General features: G+C 37.1%; 1 protein-coding gene across 3 annotated transcripts in view; it reads right to left on the bottom strand.

Moving 5' to 3' along the window:
- The window catches only part of PTPRK (protein tyrosine phosphatase receptor type K), a 416,967-nt gene that overhangs the window by 93,894 nt on the left and 301,249 nt on the right, over window positions 1-21,824 (bottom strand). For all 3 annotated transcript variants that reach the window (XM_050893028.1, XM_050893026.1, XM_050893027.1), the window contains exon 8: window positions 1,658-1,960. In XM_050893028.1, the coding sequence (XP_050748985.1) occupies window positions 1,658-1,960 (303 nt within the window). The remainder of the gene's footprint in view (window positions 1-1,657; window positions 1,961-21,824) is intronic.

Below are 21,824 nucleotides of genomic sequence, written 5' to 3'. Positions count from 1 at the left end.
TAGCTTACCTTAGCAACTTCTGTTCACTGGGTGAGGCTTCTTCTACACTATGGTACCTCTGACACCAAAGCTGAGTCTAAACAAGTTCACTGATACCACACTGGCATACTAGCTTGAGACCAAAACCTGCCTTGTGTGCATCATTTTCCAAGAATAATCCACAACAAAACCAGAAGACAAAATATATGCACTTGACTCTGCTCTTGACAAGCACCACTATAGCGACCAGCCAACATCTCCGCACATCCAACTAGATAAAGGCTATCAGAAACCATAACCTTTCTTGAAAACTCAATTAAAAAGAAAAAGAAATCAATTTTCTATGGACGTAACAATATTACTACCACTTTTTTTTTTTTAACCTCAAAGAAAATAACAACCACAAATATCTATAATATAAACACAGATACAGAAATAATTCATCATGGATTATATTTATAATTAACTTTTTAAAAAAGTAATGCTAAAATTTGAATTGCATGAAATATTCTAAGTCTGTACTTGTCAATAAATCTTCATTTGATGCACCTATGTCTCTATTCTTTACAGCTCCTTATATTCTACCTATTTGATAAGCTGTTCTCTCTTCTTTATTGCAACAGTAAACATATTCCTCTTCTATTTCTTGTAAAATTGAAAATATATGGCGAAAATGTGCTACCAGAGTCTAACCTTGATTGCTATCCATATATAAAGCTATACTCTCTCCTCCATTTTACAGGCAAACACACTACCTTTTCCAATTTTATCTTCTTATGTATTTACACTCTTACATTAGTCCAAGTATTCTTTTTTTGTTACTGATGGCAGTATCTATTTTCATATCTATTTTTGTTGTTGTCAATATTTAATGAAATCTAAATATAAGAAAAGGAAACTAAAATTGCTCTTTACTACCACATTTTAAATACTATTAGGGAAAAATACCTATTTTTCATTTAATCTCTTTCATACCAAGATTCATAACCTAACCACTGAATGTCACCATTAACATCTACATCCATTCTTTATTTCTTCCCAACTAAGGTAAGTTCAACTGTCTTGTCAATGAAACTTCATCACGAGTATTTTAAAGAGGAATCATAGAATATCTCAAGTTGGAAGGGACTCTAAGGATCATCGAGTCCAACTCCCAAGTTGTCAAAATAATACTTTAATCTGATGGGTGGCTTTCAAACAGTTAACAGATACTATATACTGTAACCCGCAACTTAAATTATTGCTCAAATATATTTGCTGAAGAGGTCTTAAATCTTCAATAGAGTCTTTAAGCACTGAACTCAATATTTAAATACGAATTTACAGAATTAATTTAATTTTCAAATACTACACCTAATACTGTGAAGAAGCCTTCACCTAACACCATCACGTGTTTCTTGTCACCCGTGTTAGCACATTTTTTGAATGACTGGGAAGCCACCCTCCTTTTTCTTGTGAGAGAGAGATTGAGTTTGACTTGCGCTACGTGGACAGTTTGGGCTATATATGCAAGGTGGCAGCTATAATACTTTTAAGGCTACTGTTTTAGGGCTAATTAATACATTAATAGAAGAGAACTTCCATCCTTTGGGACACGTATTGTAACACACAAAGTCATTTCCTTCCACCTGCCTAGACTGGACTTGGATGTAATTTCTGTAACGGCATTTACACATACCGTCTTCGTCTGTCTGGATAATGGTCTCCTCGCTCTCCTTCCTCCCTTCTGGGTTGGTTAAGATCATTTTGAGGCTGACATTCGTGTAGGGAGGCAGGTGATCCACAACGTGCTGGGGTGCTTTGGGGTCCATGTCCAAGCAGTCGGCCTTGCTCTCATTGTGTCCGCAGAAGTAGTGGTAGCATATAGTGACATTGAAAGTGTGGCAACGAGTGATGTTGTAACCCAGAGATTCCCAATCCACAGCGATGTGTCTGGCCTGGATCTCAGCAATCTTCAAGGTTTTGGGTGTTCTCATAGGTTCTAGAAAACAGAATATAATGAAGAAAAACATTGTTAATGTTCTTCATCTTTGCACTGAACTGTAACTGGTAGATGATGCCTCCAGGAATGTGAAAGCAAAGGAGATACCCAACAAACACAGACTTATTACTGGAAGAAGTATCATCCTTTGTACAAGTACCCTGAAGGGAAAAAACCTGCCAGTCTCTGGTTTTTTTACTTCATTCTTCTCCGGCCTCTCTTTGCAGGTTTCAATCAGTGATTAAGACTTAGCAACAGTGAGAAAAAGAATTGTTAATTAACAGTGCGGCGATTGAAAGCAATTGAGAATACAGGCAGCAGATGCAAGAAGAGTGACCAAAAGGCCACCCAGCTGTCACCACTGCCTTCCCTTCTCGATTTCCCCCTTACCTGTGTAAATTAGATAATACATCATAGTGGTAAAGAGTCAACATTCACTACACTATGATTTATCATGCCACCAAGCAATGCTGTATACTAATTATACTAATTACCTTATTAAGCTAGTAGTTACAAAAATGATGCAGATATTAATTAATGTTCATTATTTTATTAATGAAGCTATTCATTCAAGCAAAACCCCTCAGAAATATTACTTTTGGATATTCCCATTGTATCCTGCTTCTTTCGGATCCCCAAACTTTGTCTGGACATTGCTCTGAGCTGGTAATCTCTGACCTGCTACCCAAGCTCAGCTGCTCTCCACACATGCACTTCCACCAGCAGAGTACATGATGCTCCCCAAGCTGTCATCAATCTTTCGTTGTCTCTCTAGTGCATTCATTCCTCATGCAAGACTAACTTTTATCGTTGAACTTAATTAAAATGATTACACAATGAAAATCATGACCATGACTATATATACTAGAGTTTCACTGGAAATATACCAAGGGGATCTCTATACCCTGCTAATACATCCTTCCTCACCAGAGAAAATAAAGCCTGCTGTAGGTACAGCTTCAGCCTCGTGTCCTTGCTGGTGTAAGGTCAAAATAGCTGAGATTATTCAAGGAAGTGAAATACAGGATTTCTCTTTCTGGGCATAACAGTTCTTTGTAACTTGCATTTATGAAACAAGAGTCCCAACCAGGCTAACAACCAGCCAAAAGCACAGATGGTATATTGAAATAAGGAAATGTGAATCAGTGTAATCTATTCAGCATGCAGTTTGCCAGACAAACTGCAAACATTTAGTTTCAAACATCAAAACAACCAAATTCTAAATATAACATAAAGGTATTTCTAGTAACACGATGAGTGTTAAGGATTAAAAATTGTCGCTATTTGTTTCCATGATCTATCCTGCCCTTTCTGGATTTTGAACAAGCATGTTCTCTTTGCCCTTAAGTACTGATTTATCATATATATGGCAAAAATTACAAATGAGTAAGTAGACTTCCTGGGCAGTAGCTTTCTGAACATATTGTATACTGTGACAATAGAGATCTGAAGCTGAAAGATAGCATTGAAAAGGTCTTTGAGAGATAAGAGACTTGAAGAGGAGGAGGAAAAAAAAGGGTTTTATAGAGTAAACAATGGCTGGTGCTTTAGCAAGTACAGACAGGTGTGAAGCAGTCATTTAAAAAAAAAAAAAAAAGTAGCAACACAGTAGATCTACTGAAGGAGCTGGTAAGAGTCTTCAAAGAATCAGTATTTCCTTGGCTACTGCAAGCACTTAGAAAAAACCTGAACAGAGTCAGGTGTCACAGAGGAAGAGAACTGCCAAAAGAGGAAAAAAGTATATATTATCAGCCTTCTCCTCATATGAATGACAGTGAAAAACCCAGTTATACATACTCTGATTTAGAGTTTGAGGCCTAAAAGGGTAAACATGTCCTTCACCAAGGAAGTTTTGTATTATAGGCTTATTTTTCCTTCTAAAATGAAATGATTCTTCTCATTTTATTAATTTCCTCTTTATTCTACTAATGCAGGTTGTGCCTTCAACCACCCACACCAGAGACGGAATTCAAACCTGAATTTAAAATTTATTGGAGCCTCTAAAATAAACACAACATAATACAGGTTGTCTGGCCATGAAGGTTGAAACTATTAATGTTTGAAGCCGACTAATCAGTAACAGAAAAGGTACTCCATTTTCATCTTGCTTCTTTCATGACAAGACTTAAAACTGCATTCACACTATGCTGCACAGCACTTTCAAAAGAGAAGAAAAAAAACCCCAAACCTTTGTTAAAGAAAAATTATTTTACAATTCTATGCAAATTTTACAAATGTGTCACAGTATCAGAGGAGATACTGAAAAGCATCCTTTATTCACCTGTCAAAAAGGAAAGAATGAAAGACAGAGTGTGATCTCGCTTTCTCACAACTATTCCCTTCTTTGGCAGAAATTAAACAACTTCTGCAATATTGAGATGGTAATTAAAGTCTGCAGAGTCTCTCAACAGCTTTAGTAAACTCTGCCAACTGTCCCACTGCTCCTAAAATGATGCTTTAAAAACACAATTTTACTCTTGCTTCTGGGCAGCATTCATCTCAGGGATCTCTAGAGGTAAAGACCAATTGTTTTAAACTACCACACCACAAAGCCTCCATCTGTAACACCTCAGTAAAAAGCCATCTTTGAATAATTATATTTCTCAGACAAAACACTATTGAATTTTTGAGTAGGCTTCCCAAAAATCTCAGCATCTCATTAAGAATAACTTTGCTCTCGATGGAGGCAAAAAGAAGTGCTCATCTGCCGTTTTTCCCTTTCCCCATCACACTTTAGGGTTTGCATTTCACTCAAACATTTCCTTAATCCTACTGGGATTTAATTTCAATTTATGCATTCTCTTCTGATCTCTGGATACTTTTTCAGTACTGCTAATCCCAGTAAATCAATTCACATCTTGTCTTCCCAGTTGTTTTCCCACCTTTCCTCTTTCAGTCACATCTAGAACTTTTATCCAAAATACATGGACATTCAAGCCCATGACTTCTCACTTCTTTGTTGAATTACTCATGTCAAATCGGCACCCTATGTCAAAGAGGGAAGAAATAAGGCTGTCTCAAAATATCTGTTCATTCCTTAATCTATCAGCTGGAGTTTCAATCATAATGGCAGAAAGCACTTAATATTTTCCAAACATTAATCTACCAATTACCCCTGTGAGACAGGTAAGTGGTATTAATCCTTTTCTGCGAGGAGAAAGAGACACAAAAAGGTTAATAGCTTGTTCAAAGCTACAAGGTGATTTACTGCCAGGGCCATAAGAAAACTGAATGGTACCCAGCTCCCGGTCACCGGCACTCTGGCCACCAGACAGGACCAGCAAGCAGTAGCAATTCAGAGAGCTCATTTACACTTTATTTGCCAGTGCTTCCCCAGAAATGCTAACTCTACTCCACAACTCTAGTTCTTTTTTAAAAGAGTTTTTGCAGATTTTCTTAGAACAAGCTTGAAAAAGCATAACAGTGCCCAGACACTAAGTGAATATCTGAGCATAAGGACAAGTTACTTGAATAGCAATAGTTTGGTTTATTCATTTTGAAAGATTTCTTGATTGAGAGCTTGGAATTTGAGTGAAACAGCATATTTTTTGCATTAAATCTTGTATTTAAAATTAAAATTCTGGGGAGTATTCATAATTTATTTTTTCAAGCCTTTTTCTCCAGCAGAAAATATATTTAAGACTGGAGGAAGTTCCTTGTGGTGACAGCAGAAAATTCTCAGGGCTTCTGCTGTTGCAGGAAATTCAATATCCTGTGATTGTATCAAGCTCTTAAACGTGAATATCCTGACTGGCAGAGTCACGTCTTCCAACAGAAATATGGCAACAAGGCATATGGAGGATTTGGTGGTGGTGGCGGCGGCAGGGTTGACCTTCAGATCCTCCTGAGCCCCTCTGCTGATGGCAGGCTCCCTTCTGCCAGACCCTTCCTGCCCATGGGCTGCTGCTACGACCTCCACTCCATTCCCACCTCTGCTTATGGCCAGCTTCTCTCTCTGGCCATTGCTCTCAATGCCTGGCAATACCCAGCTCAGTTATCTTCCTCCTCCTCACCCTCCATTTATCTCTTGGCAAATGAATACTACCAAGCACTCGCTGACTCAGATCCATCATCCAATCTGACTGTATTTACTCTCACTGAACCAATTAAAACCAGAGGCATTGGGAGAATATCGAAAGAACAGAAAAACCAGAATAATAAAAGAGATATCTACACTTATACAGATTACTAAGTCCTCATGCCTTATCAGAAACCGCATTAAGTAAAAGAATTACATGCACTTGGCACTCACTCACAACAATTTATGGATCAAGAAGATTTAACCCAACTTTATGGGATAAAATAAAGAACAGTTTTAGTAATTCTCCAAAGGTTAATAATCCAGGGATAGATGGCAAAAGAGACAGAACCTGTTGACCCCATACCACCGCTCAACTGCAGGATGATTTAATAAGACACTCCAGATAACAGATAAAATGAAATTCAATTTCTTTAGTGCTTGATAAGCAACACGTGATACGACAGGTCAATATCGGAGCCTCTTTGTAGAGATTATCTTCACTTACACAGAGATGGCAGTGAAAACAAAAGCCTTCACAGTTGCAGAAGCAGCAAGGTGAGAGCATGCATTTCCTCAGAACCTATTTTTAATGATAATATGTATTACCCCTGCTGTCAGAGACAAACAGATGTCCCGAAGTTGTGACAAAAATCCCATAAAATGAGGCTAGTAAAGCATGACAAGTCCTTTGCTTTTGCTGCCTTTCCTCAGAAATCCTAAATGTTGATTGCAAGACACAGTTTCATTTCCATTTACCTGGCAGGGGAGGGGGAGTGAGATCTTCTGACGAGCAGACAGAACACACATTTGTTCACATGAAACGGAAAACAATCAGAAAAATTTTGAAGCACAAATATTTCAGATAGAGACGGTGCTTCTTGAACACCACCATATACTGCCTATATACTGTCTGTGTATACAATTCTTTAATTGGGGTTGGCTTTCGGATCCTTCCCTCCCCCTTGAACTCCTTCTGGTACGGCATTACACTGAGGAGCCGACTTCAAATTTCTGCTTTAATCACACTGAGTGAAATTCATATCAAGTTTAAGAGAGACCCAGGTTGCCTTCATTGGTGACACAGAAGGCTAAAACTAACTGGACTTGGAGGGTGAGATAACGCAAAAATTTGCATAAGGTTTGAGGGAAATGCAGAGAGATGTGGGGCTTATATTAAATAAAAACTCTGACATACAAAAGCAAATGTATGACCATTATTAAAGAAGTAGAGTAAATTTGGTTTAAGATAGTAACCCTGTAATTTAAACCCCAGTGTTCCTCATGGAGGCTCCTTTAATTACCTTGCCCTTACTTTTTAAAACAAAAATGACATAGAAAAAAAAGTCCTCATTTTTCTGCTAATATTCTCAGGCTGAACAGCCACTGGAATTCCCCAAACTTTTCTTCTATGAGAACATGAGCCTCGCTGTCCTGTGGCTTCTCCTGACCTTTCCAGGATAGGTCTCTCCTTGGCATGTGGGAAATAAAAGAGGATTATTCTAAGATGTCACTGTGGCTCCTGCTGCTTCCTCGGTTCATGCAAGGTCCTACAAAAACAAAATGTTCCCAAAACTCCAAAAAAAAAAAAAAAAGTTACAGTCCTGCTGGTGTAAATAATTCTTCTAAAAAGACCCCCGATAAGAGCATAGAAGAATGGTATGAGTGAAAAACACTGGAGGAAGTACAACCCAAACCAGAATAGCTGTCAAATGTGCAGTAAGAAAACAATAAACAAAGGTTCCTCACTTGCTCATTTCAGTTGCATTATTCTCAATTATTACTTGATGCATCACGTAGAAAGGTTTTATATAGAAACTAAGTTCCCTCACATCACAAGCTTGGTTAAGATTACTGTATATAAAAGTGTATCACTTATCGAGAAGGACTGGACTAGAGTTACACATTTCAACGGACAACCAAAGTCTGAGCAAGAACTATGCGCATCACCTATGATCACTTCTGCACTTCTGTGGGTGATCTGCTCCCTGTCAAAGAAGCATCCTGTAATTAAGTTATGTTATGAACAAAGCTAACAAAAATCCCTAGGTAAGGCGAGCTGTCCTAGAATATCCATGACGAAACCCTTGTGTTTCAAGGATTATTAATCTACAAATCCAAGAGAATTTAGTTCAGACTAACTCCCAGTAACTCCATTATTTAACAATATGATGACAATACAGGAAGACCCAATTTATTCAGACATCCCAAGAATGCCATGCATTTCAGTCTGATTTCCTTGAACCAGTCTGTCTTTATGACAGAATAATCCTTGTAAATTCCATTCAAGTTTCTTGTCTGTAACTCTGACAGATTTTTGACCATTTGTAAGTAGAGTTAAAGGCCAGCTTAGAGTTAAAGGCAAAAATCAATTAACAGCACTGGCCTCAATCCTTTAACAACTACTTAATGATAGTTCATGAACTACTTAGCTTCAGTCAGGCACTCTTTCCTACCTACTTATGTGTATTCCAAGCCAAACCCACACAACATCATATTACCAACTGGATCAATATAGACTTTTCATATGTTATTGGAATAAATTATTATTCCAGATATTCCAGTGCTGGAGTATCTGCATTCCCTCATACTCAGAACACACAAAAATCAGGACACCCGTCATGTACGTAAATACAGGTTGGAAAGTCTAACTCAGTTTTGTTTTTTTTTCCCCCCAAATGTTGTTCCATGTCAGCAGTTTAGAGGCCTGACTTCAGGCCACCAAATTTGAAAACTCACGCTTTGAACCTTTTTAAACTTAGAAGCATTATGAAATAGTGAATGTCAAAGAAAAAGAAATCAAATGAAGTTGACAGAAGTCGTACAATTTGAAGTCATTTCAGCAGTCTGACAGAAAATGAAAAATTAACAGGTACATATTCCCACAATAAAAATCGACGGGACTACTGGGCATCTCCTTTCTCAGATGTGTAACACATACAGAATACAAAACAAACATGGATGCAAACATAAAAAGAATCCACTTTGTGTACATTAGTATGTCCATCTATTAGTCATGTGAAATATGAACCCAGAATAAATGAAACAATGGCATTTATACTGTACTAGCACTACAGATTTATTTTGTTGCAAACAAAGGTTATAATGCAATTGCATGAAAATCTATGAGCTTTTTCTCTTTTCACTTCATCTAGTGACTGACTTATTAAGCCAGCTTACAAATTTCTTATTGACCACATACCTCAGGGAGCTGAAGAAAACGTCTGAATTATTACATAGATAATCAGCTGTACTACACTAGTTTCAGTAGCAATGAGGGGATATTCAATATATTTTAGGACGTATCTTTTTGGATGCAAAATATAGCTGTCCCTGCTTCAGAGATATAGTAAAGAGATGAATATAACTGCACTACTGACAATTATTTGCCCGTTCCCTCTTGATAGTATGTTTATTCTATTGCCTCCATGCATGATTAACAGTTTGTGCATGCTTAGCATGTAATCAATAGCTGTGAAGTCTTGTATTAGCTTTAGAGATTAGACATCCCTTGATAATAAATTCCATTGATTTCTCCAGTTTAGCTTAGCTGCAGAAATTCACTCCCCCCCCCTTCCCCCCTCCCCCCCGAGTTTAAATTAAAGGGAGATATACAGTCTAGGAGTAGAGAGGAAAAGCTGGCATGACCTCTTTAAGCTCATTCCTCCAGATGAACAAAACCTATCTGGTGGTGTAAAACATGAATCAACATGTCAACAAGCATCAGACTGCAAGAGTAAACACAAGGAAAGCCTGACATTACAAAATTCCTAGGAAACCTGTCCAGGACTGAAATGGTGAAGTTTAATTGTGTAAAGTCAATTACAAAATTAATAGTGATGGGGAAAAAAATGAACCTTTGACTTAAATATTAGTGGCATGGATATATTAAATCAGAATGGAAGACTCATCATCTAAAACAATAACAATTACATTATAAAGAATATATTAAAAAAGAATGTATAATACGAATTTACACACATGAATACACTTTTTACCCACCCTAACAGTGAATCTAACCATTCAACACTATGAAGAAAGCATTTACAAACATTTATTTGAATATAGATCACCAGTTTGCTTAGATGACACATTTTTCGTTTCTCTCCAATGCACATTCATAAACACCTTTTTTGCGGTTTTGTTTACAAACAATGTATTTAGGAGCTTAGGATGTTATGAGTATTATGCAAAATGCCTAAGTTGGAGTAGTGTGAATAAGCAAAACAAGAGTTTTCTATGGATATCATTAAAGCTTCAGTTCCTTTCTCTTGTATAAAAAAATTTCAGTCCTCCAAGCTAGGAAGCATAAATATCACCATATGAAATAAAGTGACCAAATGTGGAACACAGTCTCTAATAAATAAATAGCAAGCACAGAAGAGAGACTCAAGACTGTGAAAAAAGTTAGGGCCACATTCACCTCTGATGAATAAGAACTGAAAACTGCAAGCAGCAATCACGATACCCACTTAAAACTTTCACATATATACGTGCGTGTGTATATACACACACAGATACTTGTGCACATACGTGCATTTCCCCCCATGCAGATAAAACACCCATCAAAACGCATCCTCTCTCTCTGCACACCTACTGAAATGTTCTCAATCCGATTTGCCCCCGTTCCCATTTCACCCCACCTGGTTCCCGTAGCCCCTGGGGCCCTGACTGAAACCACCTACCCTCCAGCCCGCTCCCTGCAACCAGCAAAGCCTGGAATTTCAATCCAGGTCACAGCCCATGAACTTGCCCTTCCAATGCTGTGTTTATATGGTACAACCAAGTAATAACTATATGTTGCACTTCGCTCTGGCTCTGCCCCTTTCACAAAACCAATATATACCAATATATATATCATACTACATATGTATCGTATAGTGATATATATCTGTCATATAATGTATACGATAAACCTTGGCTGAAACAAAAATTCATGAAGTGGCTTAAACCCAGAAATGACACTGTATCATATAATGCATCAGTTGTCTGTCTCTTGTCCTGCCAATGAAACAATTCTGGTATTTATTTTTTTTTCACTCCAAATATCCAAACTTGGGGATTCAATTGTACAGAAAAGTTTTCCTTAACCACTTAGAAATGTATTTAGTAAATTGGCTTAATTTTCTTCATTGGTTCATATAAAGTTAAGAACACAAGTTGAAAATATAGGAAAGCTTGTTTTCTTTGTAAGTGCAGTCAAAAATAACAGAAGTGGGCAAAAAAGAATTCATCTGACATTAAAATCTTACAGAAAACCAGAAACCATTTTCAAAGGTACTTTGAACTCTAAAAATGCTGTACAGTGGCAAACAGGCAAATTCTTTTTTAAGTTAGATACCTGACTACCATGAATTTTTACCACCTTTGAATTTTGATGAAACTTTGTTACTTAAGTCACTCAGCCACCTGCGAAAACCTGACTAAATACAGCTACAAAATTTCTCAGTCTATTTTTCAATGACCAATGCCAAGTAACTATCAAAATGTAATATCTGTCCCTGTGTAAGGAATCCTTTTTCCTTATGCCTCCAGCACACCTTAAGCTGCTATTTCTTTACAAATATTTCATACAACAAAAAACTTTTGTGCATTTTAAGCAACCCGATTTCTATTGAACTGTCCCTTGATGTAACTATGAGAAAAAAAACGTATTTTTGAGTAAATGGGCAAAGTACTGTTTATAATTTTCTAATGGAAAAGTCATGAAATATTCATTAGAAAATACAGTCCAAAGTTGTTAATCTTCAGAGGAGTTGGGTTTTTTCTTTTTTTTTTTTTTTCTTTTTTTCCTGAAAAGTTCTTTAAAATGTTTGTTTTCAGAAAGGAAAATGATGACTAGGAATATTTGCTTTTTATGTTGACTTGTGCTGTCTGGGCAGAATTCATATGGTATCAGATCTCTTTCCTACCACCATCTGGCTACGAAGGTTTGCAAGGCCATTTTGGGAACTGGAACCTAATCCTGCAAACCTTTTGTTCCTGGAGCTGCCTTTGCTCAAAGGAGTAGAAGTGAGCTCAGGAGCACCTCTTCTCTACCGTGAAATAGGGTCCTTGTGACAAAGAATGCAAATGCAAAAATGCCTTGCTTGCAAATGGAGGCACTAGCAAGCTGGGGAAGTGCTTTCTAAAACAGGCCATGAAATCTAAATAATATATTTCTATTTAACATTTAGCTGCATAAAATACCCTAAAGAAATTGCCCCGCTGCTTTACTTTTAGCCAGCTAGTGTTTCGCAAAGCTATTGTTTCCTGTCTAAGCAGAAACTTGGAAAACATAAAATAACTCACCCTACAGTAAAACAAGGTAATTTATTTTAGAAACAATTTTCTCTTTGCAAACTTCCTCTGGACACTTCTGGTTTATTCCATGATCCCAAGACATGGAATGCTCCTGAAAAATGATCACAGAGTATTTTCAGTCGACAGTAAAGCTGGATGAGTGATAACAGAAAAGGGTGGCAAACCCAGCAGCTTACTGGAAGCAACAAAAGAAAAATAATTTTAGATGTTGTTGATAGTAACTTATTCTCCTTTTAAAATGAGGTGTTTTTTCTAAAATGTGATTAATTAATGAGCAACTGATCTTGCTTTATACAGAACAGATGGTGCAAAACCAACAAACCTAGTTTTCATTCACATGCAAATGTAAAGGATTAGTTCTTCATTTACAGGAGTCGTCACCACTCTTTACGTTGTGTTTTCTTATTCTAGATACCCATCTAGAGATCTATCTAGTTCAAGCTGTCAATCATATTCAATAATTTTGCCACGTTTTGACTTTGAAAAAGATATTGTACTAGCACAGTTGTCTTGGCTTCGCTGTTACAGCAAAGCAACTGCCGATGTGCTACTCCGACCAGCACTACTGTACCAGTCACCCAAGAGAGCGTCAATCACGCCTGCTGAGTAAGTGGAGCATTAAATTATTTTTTTATGCCTATGTTGTACATGCTGAATCACTGTCATCATACAATCACAAAAGAATACAAAGGAAAGGCAGCCAATTAGTCAAGTCAAGGCCACACAGGCGAAAGCAGTATTAATTTGGAAGTGCAGGCTAATTGCTGGACACCAGCATTATGTCACTTAAACCAGATTTATTGCTGAGTGTAATAAATGCTTAAGAATAAAAAGAACAACAATCTCTTCCTCCCAACTTATTACTGAAAGGCTTTAAAATTCTCTTGACTGTCTGTTAGGCAATTTTAGAGCTAGCTTCTCTCTTCTATAATTTTTTTTTTTTTTTTTTTTTTACACTTCATCTAACTGTTAACCTTTTGGAGACTGGCATAATAAGCACACATGCAATCTACTACCATCCCCTCTTGTCACCACAATCAACCCACTAGCTCATAACCTTTATCGACAACCATGATAATTTGAAGGAATAAGAATCTGCTGTAGAATGTCTAGAAATATAAAATTCCTCAGAGTTGGTTTGAAGACTGTTATGACTGGTAATGAAATTATTTTTTTACTTACATTCCAAATATACCTGATTCTTGACAGCTTTTGCATTCCCTTTTGTGGTCATTCTGTTCATATTCATACCCATTTATACCAGCTAGTGATGCCAGCCTTAATCTCCCACTGGCCATGTTCTCCATAACCATCTTCTCCCTTCCTCCTTGATTTGAACCTTAAAGTTACGGCAGCTTTTGCCTTCCCAAGTTCACCTGCTACTTTAATATTTAGGCAAAATTATAATATCATTATTAATTTAAGCTGTAACAAGGACACGTGCTAACAGGAAAAAAAACAACAACCAAAAAAACCAAGCACATGTTTGCCTTTCTCAGCAGCCCTTCACTTGTTGCTTTTGACTTTGATATCTGGAAGACAGATTGAATCACGGCATCATAGAACAATCCAGCTTGGAAGGTACCTCTGGAGGTCATATAACCCAACCTCCTGCTCAAAGCAATTATATCAGGTTGCTTAGGAACCTGTCCAGGCTATTTCTGAATACCTCCAAGGAGGGAGATTCTACATCCTCTCAGGACAGCAGGCATGGAAGATATATAAGAGATATAAATGCAACTTCAAGGCTTGAGCTTATTTCTAACTATCTGGTGTTTGGAACAAGACAGAAGAGCAGAGAATTCCACAATTCTCTTAAAAACCTCAGAATTTTTTGAATCTTGATTCGCAGCATCTGGCACTGACCTCCGTTAGATGGCAAGACTGCAAGCACTTAAGTTTCACTTTGCTTCACCTTGTATGACATACAACTCTGCAGTTTGCAGAACATCAGAAGCACTGCTTCCTATAAAAAAATATTTTTAACTGCAATATTTAAGTTAAATGTGCAAAAAAAAGTTGAACAGAAGAATTCAGCTCTCCTCTTTGCAAACCACTTAATGCTAGAGAACAAACTGATCAATCTACTGTACTCTACTCTGCATGTTTTCCACCATTATTTACAGAAGTTTGGCAAGGGGCAGCTGTCTAAACAAAATGGGTTGGGGTTGTCCTGTTTAATAACCCTTAGGTTACCACACATATCTAATATAAATTTGTTGCTGGGCGTTTTGTTTAGAGGGATTGGGTTGGATTTTACTTCTACTGGACATTATAATAGAACTCAAGAACAGAACTCAATCATCACAAGTGTGCAGTGATGCATGTAAGTACATTGCCTTTGCTTCTTAATAAAATCAAAAGGAAGATGGGAAAGGCCAGCAGTTTAAATCTGAACGTACTGGGCACGGAAGCCAATGTTTTGACATCTAGACAAAATCATGCATATTGGAGTCTTGTAAGAAACTGGCTAATATCCTTACACTTTTCTGATCTGTACTGTCATTATAAACACCAGTATGATTAATGAAATTTATGCTTTCAGTCTCTGTTCTAACTGCTATAGTACCATGGCAGTGCAGTGCTCTTTTCAGCACTACAACAAAATGAGTAATCTGTATTAACTGGTTTTGAGCAAAGGCTTTATACAGCGATTGAAGAGGTTGATAGAATATATGATTTTCACAGCTAAGCATTTAAATCAAGCCAGTTACTGAGAGGGTGAAATAGTTTATTTAATAATGAGGTCTATCATCAGATATTTCTGCCAGGGCTGCAGGACTGGCTTATCTAAGTGACACATAGTCTGCAGTAAAGGGGGCATATACTCTGAAAAGAGAGTGCTTGAAATACAACCTGTGCACAACTCCTGAATGGTTTCAGAGAAAAAGTCACCACAGCTATAGAAATTTCTAAGCAAAGAATGTAATCCATGCTCTACTTGTAGTTTGGCTCCCAAGAAATGTGTCCTTCAAGAAACACATCCAATAGGCATTCATCCCAAAGGGACAACAGACTGCTTGTCTTCTTTTGGACACAAATGCTACTGCCTAATTAAAGCAAGGCGTACAAAATGAAGTTTCCTTCATTTGCTGAAGAGCTTGGTGGTTTTTTTTTAAGCTACACTCCATTTAAATTCAGATATTTTTTTCTAGACACAAAAATCCTCAAGGAAATTTATATGAAATGTCTAGTCGGTTTCTTTGTTGTTGCTGGCTCTGAACTCTCATTCTTGCCTAGCTATCTTGGTCAGGCCATGACTGAGTAGCGTGCTAGGAAAACGGCTATCGATCTTAGAAAGGATCCAAAATACTCTGAGTTGGTTTTAATTATTTTTATCATGATTAATAGATCCTACATCAATTCAAATTTACCTAAATACAAAACATCAGAAAAGGAAGTTATCCACAGACTCCTAAGAAATTAATTTAAATAGCCCAAAAATGAAACAGCTTTGTCTTTAACAGAACTGGTTGGAAACAGAGTTTTACGCAGCCTGCTGTTTACACAGTGGTTTAAAAGCCCAATTATAATAATCAGCATTTGGCATTTGAGAAGAACATGTAATAAAGCCAAAAGATACCAGATGATACTGACTCCTTGCAAAGGTAAGTGAAGTTGTAAAATTTGTGTTACCCTCATCTCCATTTGAGTACGAAAATCCAACAACTTTCATTTCCTTAACATTCCTTGAAAAAAGACAAGAGGATGAGAAATCATTTTAGTGATACTGTTATGAAGTAAAAACAAATGACGGAGCTGTAGCTACGATTATAATTATGACTATGCTTTGGTACCGCACAGCTGATAATATCCTAGCATTATGTGGCTTGTGCTACTGTTTGAGTTCAATTTCCTTCAGATAATGTATTTGGATTCCATAATATACCTCTTTGGTGAAACCAATAACTGAATCCAGTGGTAATTCCTCAGGGAGTTATAATTTATGGCAATTGTCTGTTCCCACCATTTTTCTCAGTAATTTGTTCCAGTGATTAATAGCCTCACTGTTAAAGATAAATAAGTGTGCCTTACTTCTAATTTGAATGAGTCTGACCTCAGCATGCAGCCATTTGAGGTTCTTATATTTTTCCTCCTCTAGAGAAAAGAGGCCTTTTGTACCCGGTATTATTTTTCCCCTATATACATACCGTATATTCACCTCCCCCTTCTCTCTGATAGACTTAAATGATTGAGATCTTTAAGTCACCTTCTGTAAGGCTACATCTTAAACCATGACTCTTTTTGTGGCACGTTTCTCCATTCCTTCCAAATCTTCATCAGTGTGTTGAAAGCACAGACACCAGATGTGCATGCAGTATATCAATACTGGTCATACCTACAAAATCACATCTTTCCTCCTAGCTATGACCCTGGTTCTCGTCATAGCACTACACAAAGAACTATTGCTTATTGCTGACGTATATCCCCCGAAATTCTTTTTGGGTTTCTGTACTACTTCTTTCAAATACGTGCATTTATTTACAGTTGTGTGTAGATAGTAAGCCATATTATCTATACTATCTCTACTTTAAACTATCAGAGGAGGGAAAAAAGCAAAAATCAAACCCCAAATTTAAATCTCAAAGCAAGTACAAAATTCTAACAAGTGTAACGTCATAAACTTATATAGTGAGCTATCTTGCCTTTGCAGATTCTCACTTCACAGGTCAAAATGCAATTTTGATTGATTTTGCAATCAAAAGATGCAAAAGATTAAAGGTAAACACAACAGGCTAAAGTGAAGGGCAGCAAACCTTATCTACAAACATCTTTACTAATTTACTTTGCTTGTCGCCCAAAATGAAGACTATGTCTACACACATTTGTCTGAATTAAAATATGACAATTATGTCATATTATCAACCGCAGAGAAAAATAAAACAAAACCAGAAAAGAATGCCAATGCAGCGGGAAAGGAGGTTATGCCGTCTCCCTATATAAACAACACAAAAAAAAGAAGTCATGCCTGACTGCAAAATCATACGATTTTTTTCTTAAAGACTAGTGTCTCACTGAAAGTCACTGAAGCTTCCCCAAGGACAACTTGAATTAGAGTCAGAGGCCAAACGTAAAGACACCTCTCTGAAACATAATCCTCTTGCCCATTTAAAATGCTCCTGCAGCTTCTGGTCAGGAAAACACACCGCTGGGATTGCACTGGCAGTTTTGCTTGTTTTTCTTTAGTGTTTTCAAAACCAAATAACTCAAGTATCTGAACACGTATCAACACAACTAAAATACAAGCAGATGGGTTCAGCTAATCTCCTTTTGCCACTCTGTATCACATTTTTTCCCTTCCAAAAAACTATCTTCTGGCATTATCAATAGTGTTTAAAAGACAAAAATGCATTAGAAATTTAAGTGTTACTTCTGTGGATTTATACGAAAGAGGACTCCTGGTTGCTTGCTTTTCCACCATCCTTCTGAGATACTCCTGTCCAGGCATGAATTTAGGTATAAGAATGCACCCCATGTCTTTTCAGACTTAGGCTGAGCCTGAAAGCACAGCACATTTGTCAACACCAGTACCCCATAAGAACCAGCCAAATTTGTTCACAAATTAGCTCTACAGAAAAATCTAAGCAGTAATTAGAACAAGGCAAGCATTTATATGTCACCTGGATAGAAACAAAAAAGTCTTCATTCAGAAAACCATTTTACCAGAGTCCTTGTCCATCACAGAACAAGAACTGCTCAGGGTTGTTCTGGACATGTCCGACAGCTCGCCAGGGTCTCCAGCAGACTCCATGCTGGAGTCCAGCAGAGTCCATGCTGTCTCTTCGCTTTCTCCTTAAACACTCCTCCTCCCCGTGCCCCACCTGGCTCCCTTAATCCCTATACTCCAAAAATGCTCCATCTTAAAGGCTTACGTGTGTTGGATTCTCCTACCACAGCTGAAAAAATAATTCCTGCTCTTGATTTGATCTAACAATGTCACCAGCAACTCCAAATACAGATACAGCAATTCCAGATACTTGTGTCCCACACCAAGGCAAAAATCTAAGACATTTTGCATTTCATTACTTGCAAACAAGAGACACAGAGCTGAGGCACTCGCTGTGAACATAAAAATGTCACAAAATGTGTCTATAGTCTTCACAACAATCAGAAAAGCATTTTAAAAATCAGCATTAATATACTTCAGACTCTCTACCTTCTCTCCACCAGTGCCAAGACCTCTCCTACCTTGTCTGTGTTTCCCAGGCTTCGACCTGAATGGGGCATCTCTGAAAAGTTCATGTCCTGTACGGACAAAAACAGACGGGATGCAACACCACCCAAAATTACGACTGGGATGCCAGTCTCCCATTCCCTTCCGCCCACTTCCCTTCCACATCAAAACGAGACATGCTAACAGAGAGGAAACATTTCAGGTCCAGACAGCCTTAGGCCTACGCTGCGTGAAGGAGTGGATTGCCTCCTCATCCATTTTCCTTTAGTCTTGCAATTGAATACTATAAATCAATAAACAAGCTGTTAAATTGACTTTTTTTTTTTTTTTTTGGTCAAGACATTAGATGCTGAATTAACTAAGCCTTAAATAAAACAGAATTCCAGCAGAGGAAATTTCACAGTCTGAATTGAACTAACACAGTCAAAAAATTCCCCACGTTTTCACCCTCTTCTACTTCACACTAGGAGCTGATGTCTGGGTAAATCAAGACAAAATCTCTAATAACAGCACACGACAAAATTCCCAAACACCTCAAGGAAAATCCTACAAGTTATGGTTACAGCTAATTCATAACACACTATACAAGTACCTTAAATTATTCTTTGTACTTTATTTCCTGCCCATCTTTAAACTTCATTTGTTGATATACTGATAACTAACCTTTAAAAAGCAGCTTTTGTAATTCCTCTGTAGATAATCAGTATATTGAACACTTATTGTCACATTTATTAATTATCACATTTCAGAATCAACTACTTGCCATATGAAGGTGAGGTATGTATTTCCATCCGTATCTTTCAGCTGTTTAACAGATGTGTCTCATGTCACGGTTATCAAATGTCCTGGAAAGCCTCCTCCAACACACTTTTGCATTTGTCACTGGCAACATCAACCCCCAGTTTTGTGTACAAATATTGTACAATCAGCTTCCTTCTCAGGTGTGCTATACACAGGGTAACTCAGTAAATAAGGAAAACATCCGAATTACTTCTTTCTTCCTCCCCAAACACACAGAACAAAATAATACTTTGTAAAAAGAATGTTTTGATAAGAAAAATCTAAAGATTTTTTCACAAATGCAAGCAGGTTAGAAGTTTTGTAATAGCAACAATGTACAGCACAGACATAGCAATCCATATGAAATAATAGTTACAGAAAATTAATTAATTCCCTGTAATAGTGCCAGAATTAGTAAATCACTGTTAAAGCCCTGATATTGTATTTCTAAAACTGGTTATGTTTTGCTAGCCAATTCTGTCTCTGAATACCAGCCCAATAAACCCAAACAAGTAAAAGGTTGAATGTTATTTTCTATTGCAATGAATCTCTACCTAAACTTTTTTTTTTTTTTTTTTTTTTTTTAATAATTACTGGAACTATAAAAGAAGTGAAACTACAATCTGTATAAGACAAATACTCCAGTTCAGGACACACAGTACTCAAAATTAGTAAAGTGCTTCCTAACCCTGAAAGTGGGTTCAGCAGACTGACTCAATGCTGAAACAGTAGGAAACAATTGTCACTTAGCACTGAATTACACAGCAATCGAAGTTGCTTAAACCAAGCTTTAATTGATTAGTTCTACTATGTACCCACTGCATAATAAACCAGCTGCCCTCAACAGTTTATTATCACTTATGATAATAAACGAATAAACTAAAAAGGCAACCCAAATATTTAATTTCATACTCTCTTAACAGAAAACAGGAAAAAAAAAAAGAGGAAAAAGCTGTATATATTTTTAATTTTTTCTGGTCTTTGGAATGCACCTAGCATATTTTGTTTTAAAAGAATTCCTTCAATTTTTCTTTTTATTTCATACTGCCCTATACTTTCAGGCTTTGTAGTACATAACACACAATTCTTTCCCTTCCCTCAACCATACGGGATCAGGTCCGCAGCATTATTTTATTTTCGCGTATATGACACTTCTGTAAGAAAATAGCAAACTATCAACAATCCTGTTTGCCTCTAATGTATAACTGGTAAGTCAAGCAGCATTTGTCAAAACTGTTCCAAGAAGATCGAATTCTGTATGCTCAGGACAGCCTTTCAGTTTGGAAGTATGTCACGTTATAAAACCAATTCAGTATAGAACGTCTTTTTGCTGAAATGGTACATTTCCATGCTCTTTAGTCAGAATAGAAATTGAAAAAAGAGTTTTTTGAAGGTTATAAAAGAAAGAAATTAAGATATAATCAGCTCACACGTTCAGAGATTTCAAAACTGTCAAAAATACATAATCAGCGATGGAGGAGATGAAACAGCTGCTGTGGCGACAGAGGGACTCAAAATGATTGAGCGAGCCAGAGCAACAAACTCACAAAGTGAAAAAAATAAACCTCTTACATTTCTTTTGCATAGCATTTGTTTTGCATTTGATATTTACTTCCCAGCTACTCCACGTGAACTATTATTAAATAAAAGCCTTCACATTTGATATGCCATGAAGCTGCTACAATTACTCTCTGATAATCTTGACAGCTTACTGCTGACCTTTTGCCATTTGCTACGATTTTGCATAACAAGAATAATGCATGTGATATTTTTACTACAGGAAAACTTACAAAAGAGATAAACATTTCAATGATTAGGAAGGTTTCTTTATGCTCCAGGTCTCGAGATTCGAGCAGCCGTCGAGACGGACATGACTATGGCCATGCAACCCATACCATGCCCTGTGCAGGCAGCAGAGCCCATAGCTTGAGTGCTGCACACCACCCAGGCCCTCTCAATTCTTATAAGCATCATAGCAGGCTTTTATACTGCACAAATGTATGTAACCTGTGCCACAGCATTCAGCTGGTAGTGCTTACAAACATTAAGGTTTCCCACTCTATTTCAGTTTATATCAGAGAGAAGTTCCCAGACTCGTTTCCTTCCCCCCTTCAACACCATTTCTGCTCCCTCTCCCCTAACATGCATCTTCTGGCACCTTGAAGAGAACCACTGCTGTGACCCCTGCCACATTAATTTAACATTAATTAAACATCAAATTGTTTAATAAATAGTAATCTTTGATGCCAAACAAATAAATTAGGCTACAAACCTAATTGCCTTAATCAAAATCATGCAGTGCTGAAATGATAATATTGAAATAAATCTTAGGTTTTGATAGTTCTAGGTAGCAAATATCAAGAAAGGTGAAAATTAAGGATCAGCCTTTGCTCTTGGTTGTACACCTTATCCCCTCTGTCTGTGGAAATGGTAAAATTTTATTAACTTCCTATTTATCTGCCAATGAAAAGTATTTCATTTTCCATGGATTCTTTTAGTTAGCAAATGTTAAACGTAAGGCACAAAACAAAGAACCTTCAAAAAATACAATTTATTGCTTCTGTAAGTGTTCTGTATATGCAACTTAT

This window comes from Gymnogyps californianus, chromosome 3, assembly GCF_018139145.2.
Source record: "Gymnogyps californianus isolate 813 chromosome 3, ASM1813914v2, whole genome shotgun sequence".
Classification (NCBI taxonomy): Eukaryota; Metazoa; Chordata; class Aves; order Accipitriformes; family Cathartidae; genus Gymnogyps; species Gymnogyps californianus.
Note: the sequence above shows the minus strand (reverse complement) of the source record. Positions and strands in the feature narration are given on the sequence as shown.